Consider the following 19,256-nt stretch of genomic DNA (forward strand, 5'->3'; position numbering starts at 1 on the left):
ATAGAACTATTTTTTCGAAGAGTAAAATTATCTTACTCTTTTATTTTGGTTAACAGAAATAAACTTGCAATACACATACTTTCCTTTTGCAGCAGACATAAGACAGAAGTAATTATATAATCCAGCTTTATAATAATCCAGCACCACACAAAATGTACTTCAGGACATAGTCTGTGAATAGCAGAACACTTCTACAGAAGGCTCGCACCAGTGCAACATCTAGTAAGAGACTGTGTTTCAGCATCCTTCCCATAACATTCATAAGATTAACTGACTACAGCAGTGTAGCTTACAACATGAAAAAAAGTATGAAAATCACTTTTCACTTGTTTTTACATATATTTACAAAACACGCTCTTAAAACAGAGTTCAGTTCCTCATAGTTGATGTTCTCTTTGGTGACTGTCTTTGCACTGCAATCAATTATTAATTTCCAAACTTATAGTCATTTCTCAACGTTAATAACAAATAAAAGCCAGAACATTAGGACTTCCTGGCAGAATTCAGCAAAATAAAGAACTTATGGAACAATATCTTTAATTGAGTTCACAATATCTGCAATAGAAGTTAGTCATAATACTGTGAAAAACAACCACATTAGTGTAGGATGCTGTTTTTTCATCGAGGTTGATCACTGCATGAAAGATTTATGAAACATTTAAAACTGAAAAAAAAAACATATACTTATCACCCTGACGACATGCAGTGCTTATGACTGTATTTCATGCACTGACCTGTATGTGTGGCTTCATTTGCTTCCATGTTACAGAGTGTATCACCCCTTGGTTCAGGTAGTTTAACGTCTGCTGAAGAACACGTGGTGCAACATAGTCTTTTTGTCTATATTGGTCTAAGATTCTTAAGAGAACCTAAAGAAATAACAAATTGATATTTTTAAACGAAGACAGAAAATTAGCCCTCACGCACGGATATGCAGAGCATCTTTTCAGTGAATTCCAGCATGGACAGAATAGTTTTATATCAGAAGTTCTAGTGTTAGTAATTGCTGTAAGGCCTTTTACTCAAAAGTCAGAAATCATTTAAACGTTAAGGACCTGAGCATGCAAGCATTTATGTACATTTTGCCACTAGACTAGATCACTATACATGTATGTCATCACCTGTGATTGTAAACCAAAGACATACTTCAGTATTCACAGACTCACAGTTTACACAGGCCTCAGCAAAATTTGGAATAGATACAGTAAAGGAACAGTGAGATTTTCAAACTTTTTTGTTTGGCTTTGAATGGTGTCTGTGTTCATTTGTAACAGACAGGCCCCTGAAGAAAACATATGACTTTAGAAGAGTGATAAGAACAGAAATACTAAACCAAAAAAAAGAAAATTAGGTTAACACCTAAATCAGTTAATCGGAAGAGATGCAAAAACCTTAACTTCAATTGCCCGTTGTAACTCTCAGATAGTAATAGTATGCTACATGATACAAACTCTATTACACAATGCTTCTTTGTTATAAAGACTTGATCTACTAAGAAAAACTTACAGTACAAAGCCACTAATCTGCACTAATAGCATATGAACAACTGAATGTTAGTAAGCGTAAAGACTTGGCACATACATGAATAACAATAAAAATCAAGCAAAATGCACTACAAAATATTTGAATCATGTTTTCAGAAGGACAACTCTACTTCAGAATTCTTTACAACAACAACAACATTACAATAAATCTTATTTTGAACGCAATTCCTTCCCTTAAGGGTACTAGGTCTGACGTAGTCTTTTTTACAATAATCTCCTTGGGCAAAGATTGTCCATATTTCATATGAACTCTAGCAACAAGAACAACTAGAACAACTGATAAATAAGTAACAAAAGCTTAGTAATGTCATATTCACAATAGCATTCATACTAACTATGCAGTGAAATGTGGCAAATCAGCATTTATGGAAGAGAAATGAAAGAAATGTGCAGATCTTCTAGACCATTTATCTTCCAAGCTAGACGGTTCTCTGCTACATTTCCTAGTCTTTCATCAGACATAAGCTTTAACTATCGCAAATGACAGCTGCCCATGGAAGGCTATTTCTCCACTCAGAAATTAATCATCGCAAAGAGCTCAGAATTTATATTAGATTGCTTCCCCCACCTTTTTATTTAATATTTGCAGTCTCACCAAAGCCATCCTTTAGTTCTTATCACTCACATATTTACACAGCGTTGATACACTGATGGATAAACTGTTTGTTTATTTCGCTGGTTTTGTTTGTTCTTTTGTCAAACTGGATTGAGAGAAGTCATTTTGTTTTACAGACAATCCTTGTATTTTGAAAGCTAGTTTAAATCTGACTTGATTATCAAGCATAGTCAACATGGGTTCATAAGGGGAAAACCTTGCCTTGGTAATCTGATCTCCTTCTATGATGAAGTCAACCTTTTGGTGGATAAAAAGGTGGTGGTGGATGTAGTCTTTCTGGATTTTTGTAAGGTTTTTGATACCTCATCTTTTGGAGGTTTCTTCCAACCTTAAAGATTCTATGGTTCTATGAGCAGGAGAGTGTATTGAGTGTCCAAAAGCCTGGACACTCAAGAGATTTAGTTGAAAATTTGAAAGCCTGGGAAATACCACCCCCAGTCATACAGTATATAGCAGGGTGGATGAGAAACTGGAAGAGCTGTACCAGAAACTTCTGATCTTGTGAACCGCTATGCTCGGGCTTCCAAGCACCCAATTGCTATACCCATTCCACCAAACCAGGGAGAAGTCTGGAAGCCCACGTTCCCAGATGCCCACTATTAAGCTGGCAAAAAATTGCAAAACCTCTGACAGGAACTGCCTCTCTTCTGTGCAACTTTACCAAAACTGAACTGTCTCCAGAAAGCCACATTAAATATAAATGCTAAGCATTCCCCAACAAAACAGTTTTCTTGTGAACTGTGAATTTATGCCCTGTTTTCATAAAATATGCTTACCGTGTATAAAGTAATTTCTATTGCTATTCTCCAGACACCTTCTAATCTGATTACATCTTCCTAACATAAAATAGGACAGGCTCTAGTGTTCCTAAGATGTCTGCTGCAAAATCACTTTCTAAAGACTGATCTGAAAATACATCCCTTTGTGATGTGAAACCCATGCATCATTTCTTTTCTCTCAGTTACACAGAGAATATTTATACATGATGATAACACTGTTTTATAAGCACTCACCTTTTATGAAAGTTTTCCTGCAGGGTTTTTTCTGAATTGCTGAAAATTTGTGTTATTATACCTCAGTAAAGTATGGGACTAAGACGAGTTCTAAAGAATTTCACAATCACTACAATGAAAAATTGGCCTGATTCTGCTCAGTTTTGTTTCCCAAACTTTGTTGTGAACACACTGCTTATTGAAAAGTAATACCTTCGCATTCAGCCAGAATGATCTAATTCAGAAACAAATGAATTGTGCTTACCTGTTGTATGCCCACAGCATACGTTTTTAAAAAAAACTCTGAGAATTCAAAGTATTCTTTCGTTACATTTCCCGGACTTCCATACCTTTAAAACAAAGAGAAGACAGATATTTACATCCTGAAGAGTATTCTGTGTCAAGGAAACACAGTACTTTCTACAACACCAAGGACTCTGAGTAGCCTCCCATCCCCAACAAATCCTTTTCCACAGATACCCTACTAAGTCATTATTTCCTCACTTAATGTTTCCTCATATAATGCCTCACTTCCCTTTTCTTTTCTTAGATTCTCAGATGGTACAATATTATAGTCAAGTAAATATAGAAGCATTTTTGTCATAAGCTCTACAACTTCCATGTTTTTGGACTTCTTTTCAAATCTTTCTCTGTCTTCTTATTCAAGAATACACGCAGTTGTAGCTGAATGCAGTAAAAAACAGTATCTGTCTATCTATCTATATTATACACACACATATATATATATATGTATGTATACACTTTTTCTGGCTAGTTTCCTGCTGGCTTAGAAAGCCAAATTATCTCACTAAAACCTCAAACCATTGGATGTGTCAGTGCAAGGTGAAGAACAGCAGCAGAAACATCTCTTTGGTGAACACGTTAAATCAATTGCTAAAATCAACTCCACTGTCTTGTCTAACAGTACTATAAGCAATGTTAACAAGATTTGTAAACCCAACTGAGTTTTTAATTAGTCTGTTACCGTTCAAAAAGACGAGCTACAATATGTAATGCCCACTTCTTGCATTTCCACCACACCAACTCTGGTCTATCATCTTCATCAATTTGCAAAGTCTCCTATAAATAAATACATGTATTAGCTCTGTGTAGTGTTGAGAGAAAAATAATGTTTTACACATTCCTTACCCAGTAAGCTAATACAAAGTCACAGCATTGACTAAAGCTTTTGTTCTGTTAACAGTTATATAATATTCAGAAACTTAAAAATACCTTATTTGGCCAATATAAACTGTGTATGTGCAATAACTGTATTATACCTGTACTTCAATTTTCAAAATTACGCACGTTTAAAAAAATTAAGCTCTCATATATACTTGGATAACACAGTAGTGTGCACTTTTGCTTAAAAATTAAGCAAAATTAACACTGCTGCTCCAAATTTATATAACCTAACCATATTTTTTAATAGTTTTTGCATTGCAACGTTACACTTGTGAAATAAATATCAAAAAATTTTAGAAATGCTAGTTGTTGTACAGACACACGTGCACACACACATATTTAGTTACTTTTTTCATCTTTTCTTCATAAGATGTGGAAGACGGAAGAAAGAAAAAGAGAAACGGAAACAAATGATAGATTCGTGATGAGCTTTTTCTTCTTGAGATAAAATGGCTAAAATATTTGGAAGCTTCCAAAATATCCTAGACTGGAATTCACATATTAATACTACCTCAGACAGCAAAACTCTGATAGCTTACACGACTCTCCTGCATTTCTGTCAGAACAACACCTATTTTAAGGATAAGAATCTCAAATAGATGAGATGACATATTAAAAAAAAAGAAAAAAGACCACTGAGAAAATCTTTATGCTGACTGTTCCTCAAATGCCAACACACAAATACCAGAGGTCTTTACACTACTAAACCTTACAGGAGGCACGTTTCTATCAATGATGGTACGGAAGACCTCCATCCACTGGGTCATAGTCTGGTTATTCACCAACTGGAGTGGCAATGCGTACTAAAATAAGGAAAAAGAAAAAAACAACAACAACATGGTCATTAGATACTGTTTGTTTGTCTTTTTTCTTGAAGAAGGCAGAAGACATTTCTACAGTTGTTATACTCCCAGGAAGATGAGGTTCTAAGTAAAATTTAAATTAGGTTAGGTATCATTACTACTAAAACCTTCTTGGTATCATTGACAGAGAAACTTCTGATTGGACACTATTTGAGGAAAGTTCCTTGGCTTGAGAACTTGCTAATTCTTTTTGTTTCCTCCTGTTCTTCAAAATAGTCCAACTGAGTTTTACAGACCACAACAGAAGCTAAACAGCACAATTGAGATACTCAAATAGTTCATATCAGATTATGCACAACTTTACATAGAAATATTTCTCCAACAAGCTTACATACAGGATGCACAGAAGTACCTAGGTTCATAAAAATATGTAATCCTGGGGATCACATGACTAGTTTTTAAGTAGACAAATCTACCTAATGTGATTATAAAAATCACATTTTTATAAGAGCTATTTATTGAACATGACATTTCACATACTAATTGGTATTTTTACTCAATGACACCCATGAGTGCACCGAAGGGGATTGCTTTGCCCAGCAATGGAAAAATTGTAGTGTCCTGTACACAGATGCCAACCTGAACGAGAGCATAGAAGATTTTTAAGATTTGTTTCTGAAGAAGTACAGAGTAATGGGAGTTATCAGGCAGAAGCTGGATCATTTGCTGCTGAATCCGGGGCAAAAATATTTGCATTGCTGCTATGAGGGGATCTCGCTCCTCTGCTTTTTTGTATCTGCAAAGGAAACAAAAATGTGGGTCAAGGATCTACACAAGACCTAATGCCTTCTCCTCACCAGCAATTTAAGTACTGTGACAGAGGGTACTGTACTATGACATCAAAGTATAAAATAATTTATATTCATATTTCCAGCATTTGGGGAATCTTCAAACAAAAGAAGCTATAAGCATCTAAGTTTTTCCACAGATGGGTTAAATCAGATCAAAAGTACAAAGCCTCACAAATACAAATTATTGCTGAAATCTCTGCTTTCGATTCACTGATGATATAAAGATGATGAATAGTTTTCAATTATTTACAGCAAAGGAAGCATACGACAATTATTAATTCTCATCCTCTAGCTGAATTCCTTGTAGAACTGCCAGTGCTCTTAAGAAGGTCATTCTCAGTAATCAACTGAGAACAAAAGTACTGAGACCTTGTTTACTTCTGGATTTCAACTTACTCGTAAGTCTTCACCAGCTGATAGAGGCACAGGAGGCTCCCGAGCCAACTCCCACTGTTCTGAGACTGCAAGTAGTAGCCTATCTTGTCCACTACAGCTGTCCAGTGGCCAGGAAAGTCATGTTTAATGATAGTGCGGAGGCACATTGTCAGCTGGGCTCTATAGCAGGAGAGAAAAAGAAACACCTTAGAAAGTAAATAAGGTCATGGCACAGTCCTTAATATTACAGGACAGATCCCAAATTTTGGTTTAATGGCTACAATATGCATATTGCGTCATAACTTTCATATATATTTTGGTAACGCTGAAATAGTTCTGGAAGATGATAGAAGAAAAGCAAGAAAAAAAAACTCATAGTATTTAAGGAAAAAGCTAATTTCAGAATATTTTAACTACTTTTCTCTGCTCCTCCTCACTCTCCACAGCCATCAGACAATATTTGAAAGCAATTAACTGGTCATGAAACCAGCTAGCTTTGTGTTTTGAAAACAAGTGGTTATACTTCTAAATACTTACAAGGTTGAAAGCAACCACAAAAGAAGAAATTTGTACATTTTTATTAAACAAAACTAGTTTGTGTTCTGATACAAGCCAGAGGGACCTCATCAAATAATAATTTTCCTGGTATCTTCCCAAGCAGCACTTCACAACCTCTGAAGCATATTGCAGAGCAAATGAAGTAAAACGTTGTATCATTCCTCTCCCTCCACACAGCCTTTGAAGCCACTCACAATGGTGTGGCAAGACAGGATTGTTAGCTGACTGATGCGAGGTGTGACTAAAAAGGTTGAGCAGCACTAAACTAGAAACTGTAATTGCTCTTAGCTCTGCTAAGGAACGAAAGAAAAAGCCTGCAGTAAATATTGTTTCTTTTATATTTGGTGCTCCTTGCAGTCCAATACATAAGGAGCCACCATCACCAAGTAGTTCAATAAGGGGCTCTCAACCCTTTGATGTTTTGACCTTTGTACAAACTTACCTTCCCCCTCAAGCCCTTGGAGCTTGTCCTTGCTGCTGATTTGGTTCCTTCTCCTCCCTTACTCTCACAAGCAAACAGTGAAAAACACCAGTATCATAGCATCAGACTAGTTCCAGTTTTCTTTGACATTTTTAACCTTTGACAAATTTACAAGTTCTTAGTCAGTATTTAGAAACCCTCTGTGTTATTTGAGGTGTTTTTCTGAGGAGTTTCAACAGTCCTTTTAGATGTACGTGGCCATTGTAATGACAAGATATTTTGAATATCATGTTATGAAAAGATGCCTGAACTAGTTTCAAAAAAACAACAACAACAAAAAAAAACCTCCTCAAAGCTCCATTATTTTGTGCTCTTTTGTATAAACCTAGCCTTGCTAATTACAACACGATGAGGTGGGAAACTACATGCCCTTACTACACTATCACAGAAACAACATAAGCTTCCTTATGCTGTGGCACAACTCTAGAGAGGAGCTCTCTGAGGGGGGATTCTAATCACCTAAGTCAGAGACTTAGAAAATCTGAACTGGAAACAGTGCTTTAGTTCATTCTCTTGTATTGGTGCAGGATACAAGATACTAGGATACCTGTCAAGTGTTTGTCTAATCAGTTCATCAAGGTACCCACTGAGAGCAATGCTAGAGCAACCTAATGTATTCCAGTCTTTGTTTGTTTGTTTTAATCAAATGTTTTCCCTAACCATAATTTCAATCTATAGTCAATCACTCCTCTTCTTGGTAGGATGACTGGCCAAAAAGACATCCTTGGGTACCTAGCCAGTTGAAAGAAGGAGGAGAGGAAGAATTTCATCTGTTTTTCAAAGATGCACATCTCTATACGCTACAGCCTAACCTACTCTTACCAGATTAATTTTAATTAAAGCCATGAATCATCACAGACTCTAATAAATCTGAGAAACTTACTTATTCTTCCAGGAAAAATAGAACTTTTTTTTTTCATTCTTTTAACATCTTACAACCAAGAATAACAAATCACATTTAAATGCTGGAATGACGCACAAAAATTGAAAAAGTAACTGAGAAAAGAGGTATTAGGAAAAATGGATTTTGAGCAGTATTTCCCTCAAGAGATAATTCAGTATTACAGACAGCCCTCTGTAATATCTGCCCTGAATCAGCCATATAGACAGGCTGTCACTACAGCAAGTTTTAGAAGATGCTTTAAACTACACTGTAAGAGAATAAATCACATCAGAGTGCTCTTAGCCAGGTAAATACATTTCTGAGAAACAAGTGCACACACATATGGTAAAACTGATTATTATCACATTTTCAAAAGAAGTACTCACTTCATTTCCCAAGAAATTGAGATTCTCACACATCTGGACTGGTAGATCTGAAAACCTGAGTTACTGATATATCTCTACATAGCAGAAAAATACCTCACTAAGTCAGGAGAGCGAATTATTCCTTCCACAATGTTATCACGAATTTGCTGACGATCATTTTCATGAATGTTGAATGGAAATACTGCTTCTCCAGGAGGTGGTTCGCGGTCTGGCCAGTACTGTGTCACCATGTTCTTCAGGTAAATGGCAGCTACAAATAAGCCATGTGAAAAGAATAATTTAAATTTAATTCTGAAGTATCCCCACGTTACTCTGTGCTCAATATGTAGTACAGTTGAAAGTACAACAAAGAGCAGAAAGGACAACTGAAAACCCCCTGCATGGGTTTGTAACAATTTTAAGCACTAAGCACAGGTGAAACAGAAAACCATGTTTATATATACATATATTTTATCATAACAGACAAGACTAGGCTCAAGTGTCTGGTCCTAAGCTGAGCAGGATAGTATTTCAGGCAACTCCTGTTGGAGTACGTTCTTTACTACAACAGTCTTGCGTATGGGCATAATACGCTATCACTCTAAACAAGCAAACATCATCTTATCTTCATTTTTACTCATCTCTAAAATAACAATTCAGGCTCAGTAAGGGAAGTTTTGGAAGGCTCGTGTAAACAAATCATTGTGCATGCAGAGAGAATCCTCTGCTTGGGGAAATGCCCAGTATGAAACTGGCATATGGCCTACCTTCTATTCAGACAGAAATGTGTGTTGTGAATTCCCTAAGCTTTATCTCACTACTAGGATTTCCAATAATCCCTTAGAATTGTTCCCTTCTGTCTCACATGGAAAAACATGAAAAATAAAAGTTAATCTTCCACTGGAAATAAGCAGCATTTATGCCTCAGTATTGAAATGCCTGTAGGCATTCTTCAGAAAACACAGGAAATGTGGTGTAAGACATTAAAGTAATGTTCTTAATAGACTCTTATCCCTTTATTATTTAGGTTGATTACTGACTAGGGTTTTAAAGTATAAATAAGATATTCTTGGGTACAATTTTTTTGTCATAACAAGTTACGAAGTAGGAAAGCATGCAGTTTGTAAAGTATTTTATAGGAACAAGAGGAAAAACAATTATTTGACTGTTAAACCCCAGGATGTTCAAATATAAAGCAGGTCCAGAAAGACTAAAGACAATTTACTTTGTCCATAGATCTTAAGAGTGTACAAATTCTTGGCTTTTTACAAGATTTCAGGGAAATCAGTTGATTTAAAAACTAAATTCAAATGTTGTTCCAGAATGGAGATATAGAATAGAAAACAACAACAACAAAAAAAAACCTCTCCATACTTGTGTTTTTTGTTGTTTTGGTTTTTGTTTTTTTTCCCTGAATGATAATAAAATGAGAGATTAATTTATGAAAATGACCTTATGGTGCCTAGATTAAGCATCAAACTTCACCATAGAATGGTTTAACAATGCCATTCAAAGTTGGATTATCTTTGAAAATATACACGCCAGCATGACAAACAGCATATGTCAGCATGCCTCAACACACTCAGGGGATTAACAGGATCTGTACAAAAAAACAAAACACCACCGTGCTTAAATGGGAAATGCTGTTCCATAGGATAGAAACAGAGCAGTGAATGAAACAGTATTCATCAATTTATTGAAAAAGCTGAATAATTTATGAATAAAAAAAAAAAAAAGAAAAAAGAAAACATCGTATAGGAGTAGTTAAAATAGATTATGAGAATTTAGAAACGGATCTTACACAAATGTATACCCTGTTAACTGCATCACCGCACCCAAAATTACATATACAGTTAAGCAATCCCTGTAGACAGGCTCAGACTACAGATTTTTAACTTACCAGTAACATGACCTTCCTTCACATTTATTTTTGTGAGTGGACACCATAGATACCAAATAAGCATATGTGGCTACCTTTGACCTACAAACTGTTTTCATTTTCAGAAACTTTGACTTTTCAAGGAAAAGGGATTCAAATAGAGAAACACTACTACTCTTTTTTGTTTGAATACCTTCATGTCTTGGCTTCAATCTCTCTTCACCACCAGAAGAAAGAATATCTAAGGCTCCCCGGGTACTCAGTTTTGAGCAAAAGTCATTGATACTGAAAGAGAATATTCCAGCATTCCAGTAGGGATCACTATAAACACAGGGAAGCCAAAGTAGGACTCAACTCTATACCCATGCTTTTATCTGATCTTCACATAGGAAAAAGGTGGCAAAGACTGAAAGGTTTCCCTACTGAACCTTTCCATCTCCATGTTGAGAACAAACATGAACTTTCTTACTTTCCAGCAGCTCAATACTCTGTTGAAATAACAGACTGACTTTCTATTGAAAGAAAACGAAACAAGGATTTTATCTCACCTGCTTGACGCACCGGAAATTCAACTTGATCTGATACTATGATTTGCAGCAGACTTGGAGCAAAATTGATGATCTTATAGGACTGAAATACATATAAAACACAGTTAGCAAGTCACTATGTTTAAAGAAGAATGTATTACCAAAAGCTGAATAAGAATCAAAGCCAAGGTTTTTGTAGAAATCTTTGACTCTCCTCATGAAGTACGAAAGGTTTTAGCACATGGATTTACCCAAATCAGCGGTGTTCTACAGAATTACTTTAAAAAGCTGAGCAAATAATGGCACATGGGAGGAATAAGTAATGTGACAAGGCTCTCTAACAGAGATTAGTGATAATGAATATTTAAATCATTCTGAGAATCACTATACATCTAGTGAATTATTTAACTTAGCCTCGTAAGTCAAACAAGCCATGTATATTTTAACAGACTAGATGCATAGTGCATCATAACAGAAAAATACCAACTGGGGATAAACGGTGGAACAACCATTTTTAATTAAAATCAAGTGTAGACAGATAACATTCCAAAACCCACAGCTTTCCTGGGAACTTTTCAAACACTACATCAGCCACGCAGCTGAAAAAAATTTCAAAGAGAAAACAATGCTCACTGAACTTCTGAGCAAAGCACGTCAGATTTAAAAGATGGGAAAATCTGATAGCATTATACTGCTGTCATTCAACAGGGGTCCTCCAACGTGAAGAATCGTTGATTCAGCGTGCCGCAGTTACCGCTAAGCCTTGGCAACATCAGTAGTTACTCGTGGGTCAGATCTTTCGTCACTCAGATCCACGTTTGATGTTCAAAGAGAGATGTTTCTTGGGGGCTAGATGACAGACAATTTCTTATTTTACCTTTTATAGTATCTCTTTCCCACCAGATTATGTCTGGCAGTCCTGTGGTTATTTCCAGAGCAGTGCTTTCAGTGCAAGTATACTACGTCCTCCCAGAAACTTTGCCTCATTTGAAAGCTGTGAAGTAAGTGGTATGTTCTGCAGTGCAAGCACCCAGTTGCTTGATCTAACATTTCCATAATGAGGTAAAACTACAGTGCTTTCATGATGCTGAAGTGTGACAGCAGCAGCACAATCAACAGTTTTGCCAAATCACTTAACTTTGTGGCCCTCGTTTAACTCATTGTAATTGTAGCGTAATTCTAACCCACTCTGTGTTCAGAGCCTCACTGGATGTTTACAGAGCAATCTGAGCTCTCAGATAAAAGCAGTTATGGCAAGTCAGAAGCATACTCTCCCGTAGTTGCCTTCTCTGAAGACTTTAATTACCCACAAGCAATGCTCAAAGTAAAGCAAAAGCTGTTAGCAGGCAGCACTGGAGCTGCATTTATCTACAGGCACGCTGAAACACCAACTTTTTAAGCCAACTGGTTGAAGCACACCAGATTCCCAAAATCACCTTTCGTATCAAGTGCACCGGAGGCCAAAGGCTGGCCTCCAGCTGCCTGCAGACAGCCCCTCGCAGCTCCGGGGCGTGGGGCCAAGGGAGGCTGCAGGGATGTGAGGAGGGCACAAGGCCTCACACAGGCACCGAAAACCAAGAACGTGTGCGAGCCCTGAGAGGCTTTTTTCCTCTAAATAGTGCCAATATGTGGTCCTCAGAGGGAGCCTACGTGCAGCTTGTACCACTAAAAATACACTGGCTAGGAATGCAGCCTTCTGGGGGGTTGTTTTGTCGTCGTTGCTGCATTTTCTGGCAGTCGTCCCGCCGGTATCACGTTTGGGATGGACGCGGCAATAGCAGCACAAATTATTTCTCTTTCCCTGCGCAAACAGCTTGTGCTGAATTTACACTGAAGTCGCAGCGACTCCGGGAAGCTTTATTGGTACCACTTGTGCTGGCACACCAGCGCTAGCCTTGAAAGGCTGCCAGGATATCCACAAATAGGGGCATTTGGCCAGCGCGGCGAGCGGCCTGCAGCGCCAGGCGTGCCACGAGGCGCGTTGGGTCTCTGAGGAGGCCCCGCTCCCGCCCGCACACCGCTGGGGGCTTCCTGCCACCCAAAATACTGACACCCCCCAGAGAGCACAGCGTCCAGTCCCCACCAAATCCTCCTGCTCTATACCGTTACCTTTATATCACCACTATTAAAAGCGCTCTGGTTTCCTCACGGCACCCCACAATTCACATTTTTACACAGCTTCATTTTCACCATCAGAGACATGGAGATGTTAGAGACGAACAGAGACTATGTGTGTCCCTTTTAGGAACAAGGCACCTGCTTGTGTTACGTCTGTGAGGCTCAAATACCACGCTGCTCACTTGGGCAGCAGCAAAGCGGTCAGGGAAACAACGCTCTGCTTGCAGTTTGGCGAACAGAGGCCTTTTGAAAAAGCCGCACGCAGCAACATTTTTCCTATACCAGCACATTCCCATTGGTTTCGTTGTCGTGCTAATTGTGATCTTGGGATTGATCCTTTCACTCCCTCGCTCTGGAAAACCATCCAGCGGCCCCTGGAAGCAGCAGGTGAAGCTGCAGGAGCTCTGTGCAGAGCCGCTGCCAGCGGGTGCTGTGCAGATGGAAGGAGGCGATGAGGAGTCCACAGGGCTGGACGGGTTCAGCAAGGCACTTGTGAAAGCAGCACATGAACTTTTACAAACTGAGTAAAGTAAAAGGAAGGTTTTCAAAAGTAAACTTTCACCAAATACAAAGAACAACGATTATTTTAAAGCTGTGTAAAACATACTGACAGCCCTTGCATTAATCACAGGTCAGGGCATCTATACTAAGAAAAAACAAACCCACCCCCATTTAATTTCCATTGGGATTAATTTCCACTGGGACACAACCGTGCAAAGCTAGCAGCTTAACCAGAAGAGGCATACAGCTAAGCACTGCTTAGGACAGAGCTGGGTAAATTTCCAACAGTGACCAACTCCTCACTCCACCTGTGCCCACTGTCTGGGGACCTGCACCTACAGCTGCACATCTGCCTGCCCCGTTTGTCCCTTCTCCTTTAGCCTAACATGCATTTCTTCCCCAGCTCAGCCTCAAACCATCACAGAAAGCATCCTTTCCTGCCTATTTCCTTGTCCCGTTGGGTAGGTGTAGAAGACAGCCAAGAGAGCCTCAGAGAAGCCACTGAAAAACAGCAAGATGAACACTGTTACATTCACAGAACCAGAATACAAGGAGAGATCAGCAGGAAAAATGCATTAAAATTTCCCCAGATGGACCCTACTGAAGCAAGTACTCTTCACACCTAGCTTTCACGTGGGGTCCCAGGTTACCACGCATTACATGTAACTGAACTTACTACACTAAGCATCACCCGTATCTCGCTTGCTGTCACATTTAAAGCCCGCAGCAAGCAATTACTCCTTAGCCACATTTTTCAGCAATCTTCCTGCTGCAGTGAGAGCAGCCGGAGTGGCTGAGTGCAGAGTGGCATGGGAAGGTATTTCTTCCTCTGCAGAACAACACGGGGATGCTCTGAAACAACAGACATGGAAAAAACAAGCCTTCCCTCGGGTTCTGCACAGCAAGCCATCCTTCTCCACCAACGTCAAACAGCACATCCTTCTCAGCACCTCTGAATGCAAGTACGGCACAAAATAATTGCTTTTCATCCCTTCAGCTGAGAAATCAAGGCACTACATCTTTGTTTGCAAAGATGAACACACAGAAAAAAAATGTATCTTGAATACATATGCAATTAACTGCTTGCAAAGATTATTTTAAGGCCTCCACACATTTGATTTGAATGCTCAGTTATCTAAGCTTTATTTTTTGTCTGCTCTGTACTTAAAATGCGTTACTTAGAAACTCCATCAGTATTTGTCACACTTGGGCATATTTTTGCTGTTGCTAATAGTACTTTCTCCCTCTCTCTCTTTTTTTTTTTTTTTTTTTTATGCTGGCAGTCACAGGTTGTTAAAACAAACTAGAACTTCAAAAGCCACTTTCTTCTTTCCTTGCCTACATGCAAAGCCCTCGTTTAGGGAGGGGAAAACACAGTGTTCTGCACACGAAGTGAAAATAAACGTGTACAAGAACACCTACCCGAGCTGCTTTCCTCCGCTGGTCCCGCTGCCAAATTCATCCAGGGTCAACCTCACGCCACCTTCCACAGAAAGGCTCATGCCTTCATGCAAGTCAGCTTCCTCATCAAATTGCTCCTCAATAAAAATACCTGAGATTCCTCCCTCGATAACACGGTGCTCAATGCCAACTGCCTTAAGATCCCTGCATACTTTGACAGCCAACTCACCAAAGATAGGGAAGAAATGAAAGGAAGCCTGACGTTACTCTTCTGCTTTTGGGCAATCTTCTCACACTTCTCTCTCTTCTCCCTGCACTGCTTCTCAGTTCCTGTCAAAGCCAAATACTGCAACTCTTTCTCAGTATTTAAACATGCACTTGTATGCCTGCAGTTTTATTCATGTTGTCCATTTTGTCACAGGCTAAAGAAATGCATTATAGCAAGTTGAGCCAATTAAGATTACCATATAAGAATTTTCCTGGTGATCCTATATGAACAGGAATCAGTCGGAGATGATACTGCATGCTCATATAATCAGACAGTAACATCCCACAACATAGAGTCACAGAAGGGTTTGGGTTGGAAGGGACCTTACAGACCTTTTAGCTGCAACCCCCCTGCCATGGGCAGGGACACCTCCCACCAGCACAGGCTGCCCAAAGCCCCATCCAGCCTGGCCTTGAGCGCCTCCAGGGATGGGGCAGCCACAGCTTCTCTGGCAGCCTGTGCCAGGGCCTCACCGCCCTCAATAGGGAAGAATTTCTTCCTAATACCTAATCTAAATGTACCCTCTTTGAGTTTAAAGCCAATCCCCCTTGTCCTATCACTACACTCCCTGACCAAGAGTCCCTCCTCAGCTTTCCTGCAGGCCCCCTTTAGGTACTAGAAGGCCGCTGTACCAAGAACTGGCACATGAAAGCAGTCTTTAGTCATTTAAAAAACGTCACTGAAGTCCATTAGACAGACCTAAAAAGAACAAGAGCAAAAACAGATATAAAAAAAATCTCATTACAAACAAGAGGGTGTGTAGAAATTGAGTATCCTCCTTTGGTGTGAAAATTGACTGTTCTAATAAATACAGTGAGATTGAACAGCATGATCCTAAAGTGCAGGCCAATTATGCCATGACAGAGCTGAAGGAAAAAAAATGGGGAAAAAAAAAAAAAAAAAGAGGGAGCTGGAGAGATGTGTACACTAAGAGAAATAACAGGTTAACAGGGAAGTGACAGTAGGTACGTGATAGACATGACTGACCTGGCAGGAAATTACTGCTCCAGTTTATCCAGAATCACATTTGAGACCATTCTCACACTTAGATTTGCGCTCAGGGCACCGAGACAAATGAAGTTTGTTGATGACTCAGAAGTAGCATACATCAATAGAGAAGAAAGATCAGAAAAATCCTACAAAGAACTGAATTATCTTTACAACTGCTGCAACAAAAATGCAATGGAGCAATAGGACAAAGTACACAGCCATGCACTAAGGCATAATAGGAATTTCTCCTAAAAGCTTGAGGCTTGTTAGTGAGGAATAACCATGGGATAAAAGGGCCTTGGTATATGACATGATAAGAGAGATGTTAAGTGTTGAACATTAAGATAATTGTAGCTTTAGGATGTATAAAATGAGGCATTAATGGCATCGAGCGTGAGACTTTCTGGCACGCTGCAAACACAGATGACCAGATTACACAAGAAAGATTACTTCAAAGAGAAGTACAGAGAGGAGCTGTGCTCTCTTGTTATTAGATTTCAAAAATCCAGTTTTATGATAAGACAATGGGAATATAGCTTGTTGAGGCAAAGGAAAACAAGCTGGTAGGGATCAGCCTCTGACAGATATGTCAGAGTAGGTACCAAGAAACCTGCTCTAGTTAAGAACCAACATTGGCACAAATTGATCTTAAATGGGCCATGAATTAGTTTAGGCTGGAAACCGACATTTGTTTCCAGCTGCTGGAGGAAGAAAGCTCACAAACAGCCTTCCAGTAAAAATAATAAAGGCAAAACAAAAAAAAAAGGAACTTTTAAATGTAGCCTTGATTTCATTTCTAAATGCAATTAGAATCCAGAAGGCAGAGAGCAACTTCATTGATTTAGCTCTGTCTTTATACAGGTGCATGAACATACAGAAGAGAAAGAAGCATTTTCAGGCATTCCAGGACTTTTGACAGGTACTCAAGTTTTCATTCATTTTAACCCCATTCTGCACATAACTGAATTACAGAGCCAGGACTATTAGGAGATGGCTGCTAAAGGACTCTCTCTCAGTACAAGCAATGAAACATCTCCACTGAGACACTATTTTGGTGGAACAGTAACAAAAGGGTTTCAACTCAGGGGAAACTCCAGTCACTACCTTGATTCAAGCTCAAAAGCAAACGCACGCTGTGGACAGGGCAGCACAGAAGATGTTTTACTTCAATACCCTTTAGCGTTTATCAGGAGCAGCATCACCTTACAGCACAGAATGAAGGTGACCCCTGTTCTCTTTGGACAAACATTGTGTTACTACTTCAAGTGCTTTTTGTTGGAGGGGGGCTTTTTGGTTGGCTGGTTGGGTCGTTTCTTTGCTAGAACAAGAGAAAAGCTCGGCCAGCATCTGGATTCCCATACACGCAGGAACACAGCTACGTGTCGGCACTGTCATTATGTACGTGGAAGCCTGACACGTCGCTTTGAACTCTTGCTTCAAAAGCACTGGAAGGTTTCAAGATGCCAAAGTCAGCAGCATTCCTCAGGTGCACTTTTGTTCCACTCCTCCAAGAGTGGTATCAACCCCAGCACCGCATTGGTACGCTTTATCGGTCGCATACATCACGCTTCGCTTGGTGACAGGAAGCCTGTGCAGCAACAGGCACATCTTAATTTCAGGACTTATCATAACAGAAGAGAGGAAAAATGTCAGCTATTTTAAATAAAAAATCTGTACTTTGACCCATTCTTGATAAACCCTGAAAGTAAAACCTGGGTGTTGCATGAGAACTGTTATTTGTCACTTGTAATTGAAAGGTTTTATGGATCAAAACCTCCAAACACTTTCTAACTTTTGATGAGCTTCATGGTGTGCAATATCGACGGCAAAGGGGCAGCATTGGGAGCAGGACCCCGGCAGGCAGAGAGCTGCTCCTTTGTCCTCCCTCTGCCAGTCACGCAGAGGTTTATTCCCCTGCTTTTGATCCCCACGCAACAGGCTGCTGCCAGACATTAACTCCCCTGTCAATCCTTCCCCGTAGGGATAAAAGTAAGCGCCGAGGGATTTTTACAGCAACTCCACCAGGCGAGTAGCAGAGAAGTTTTCACAATTTTACCTAGCTGCGGGCACGAGCGCTCCCAACACCCGCTGACCAGCTAACCGAGCTGCCCGAGGGCTGCGGGGAGGGCTTGGAGCTGCCCAAACCCTCACCTCAGCCGCCCAAACCCCAGACCCAGCCGCCCCCCGTTGTCCTTCTGAGGCACCTCGCGGGGGGCACCCCTCACCCAAACCCTCTCCCATCGCCTCCGGGGGGCTCCCCCTATCCCCCTAAACCGGGCCAGCCCCCGGGGGGCAGCGTCTGGGACGCGGGGAGCCGAGAAGAGCCCCCGGGGCTGGCCCCGGCCGCCGAGGAGGGGGCGCCCCTGACCCCCTCCCCCCCCCAATATCCCCTCAGCCCCCTCAGCCCCTGCCCCTGGCGGTGGGGCCGGGCGGCCCCGTGCGGAGCGGCGGCCGGGGGGCGGGCCGGGGCCGGGGCCGGGGCCGGGGCCGTGCCGCCCGGTACCGGGCCGAGCCGCCCGCCCCTCCCCTCCCCTCCCCTCCCTCACCTGGTTGAGCTCGTTCTCGGCCGCGATGCGCAGCTTGGGGTCTATGGTGCCCTTGAGCGCCTGGATGATCCTGTTGGGGTCCATGTTGGCCCGCCGCAAGCTCGCTCGCTCGCGTCCCCCCCCCCCGCGGCCCCTTTCTCCGCGGGCGGGAGGAGGGAGCGGGGCCGCCGCCGCCGCCGCCCCCCCCGCACCGCGACCGCGACCGCGACCGAGCTGGCGTCCCCCGCCCCCCGCCGCCGCTCACAGCCATTCACCGGTTTGCGACAGCTGGGCATCGGGAAGCGGGCGCTGCTTTACGGCCGCCGCGCCGCCTTCTGGCTTCGCGCGGGGAGGGCGCCGCCATGTTGTTGTACGGACAGGAGCCAGATGGGGC

The 19,256-nt window shown here is 40.9% G+C and overlaps 1 protein-coding gene across 1 annotated transcript in view; it reads right to left on the reverse strand.

Annotated features, from left to right (window-relative positions):
* Positions 1–19,084, reverse strand: part of IPO8 (importin 8) — a 51,304-nt gene extending 32,220 nt beyond the window's left edge. The window contains exons 1-9 of the mRNA XM_082781489.1: positions 18,884–19,084; positions 11,081–11,162; positions 8,768–8,924; positions 6,388–6,546; positions 5,780–5,936; positions 5,051–5,140; positions 4,138–4,232; positions 3,418–3,502; positions 735–869 (exon numbers count right to left, since the gene is read on the reverse strand). Of these exons, the coding sequence (XP_082637615.1) occupies positions 735–869; positions 3,418–3,502; positions 4,138–4,232; positions 5,051–5,140; positions 5,780–5,936; positions 6,388–6,546; positions 8,768–8,924; positions 11,081–11,162; positions 18,884–18,967 (1,044 nt within the window). The 5' untranslated portion in view covers positions 18,968–19,084. The remainder of the gene's footprint in view (positions 1–734; positions 870–3,417; positions 3,503–4,137; positions 4,233–5,050; positions 5,141–5,779; positions 5,937–6,387; positions 6,547–8,767; positions 8,925–11,080; positions 11,163–18,883) is intronic.
* Between the last annotated feature and the right edge of the window lie 172 nt (positions 19,085–19,256).

Source organism: Aythya marila, assembly GCF_965140915.1.
Source record: "Aythya marila genome assembly, chromosome: 1".
NCBI classification, from domain to species: Eukaryota; Metazoa; Chordata; class Aves; order Anseriformes; family Anatidae; genus Aythya; species Aythya marila.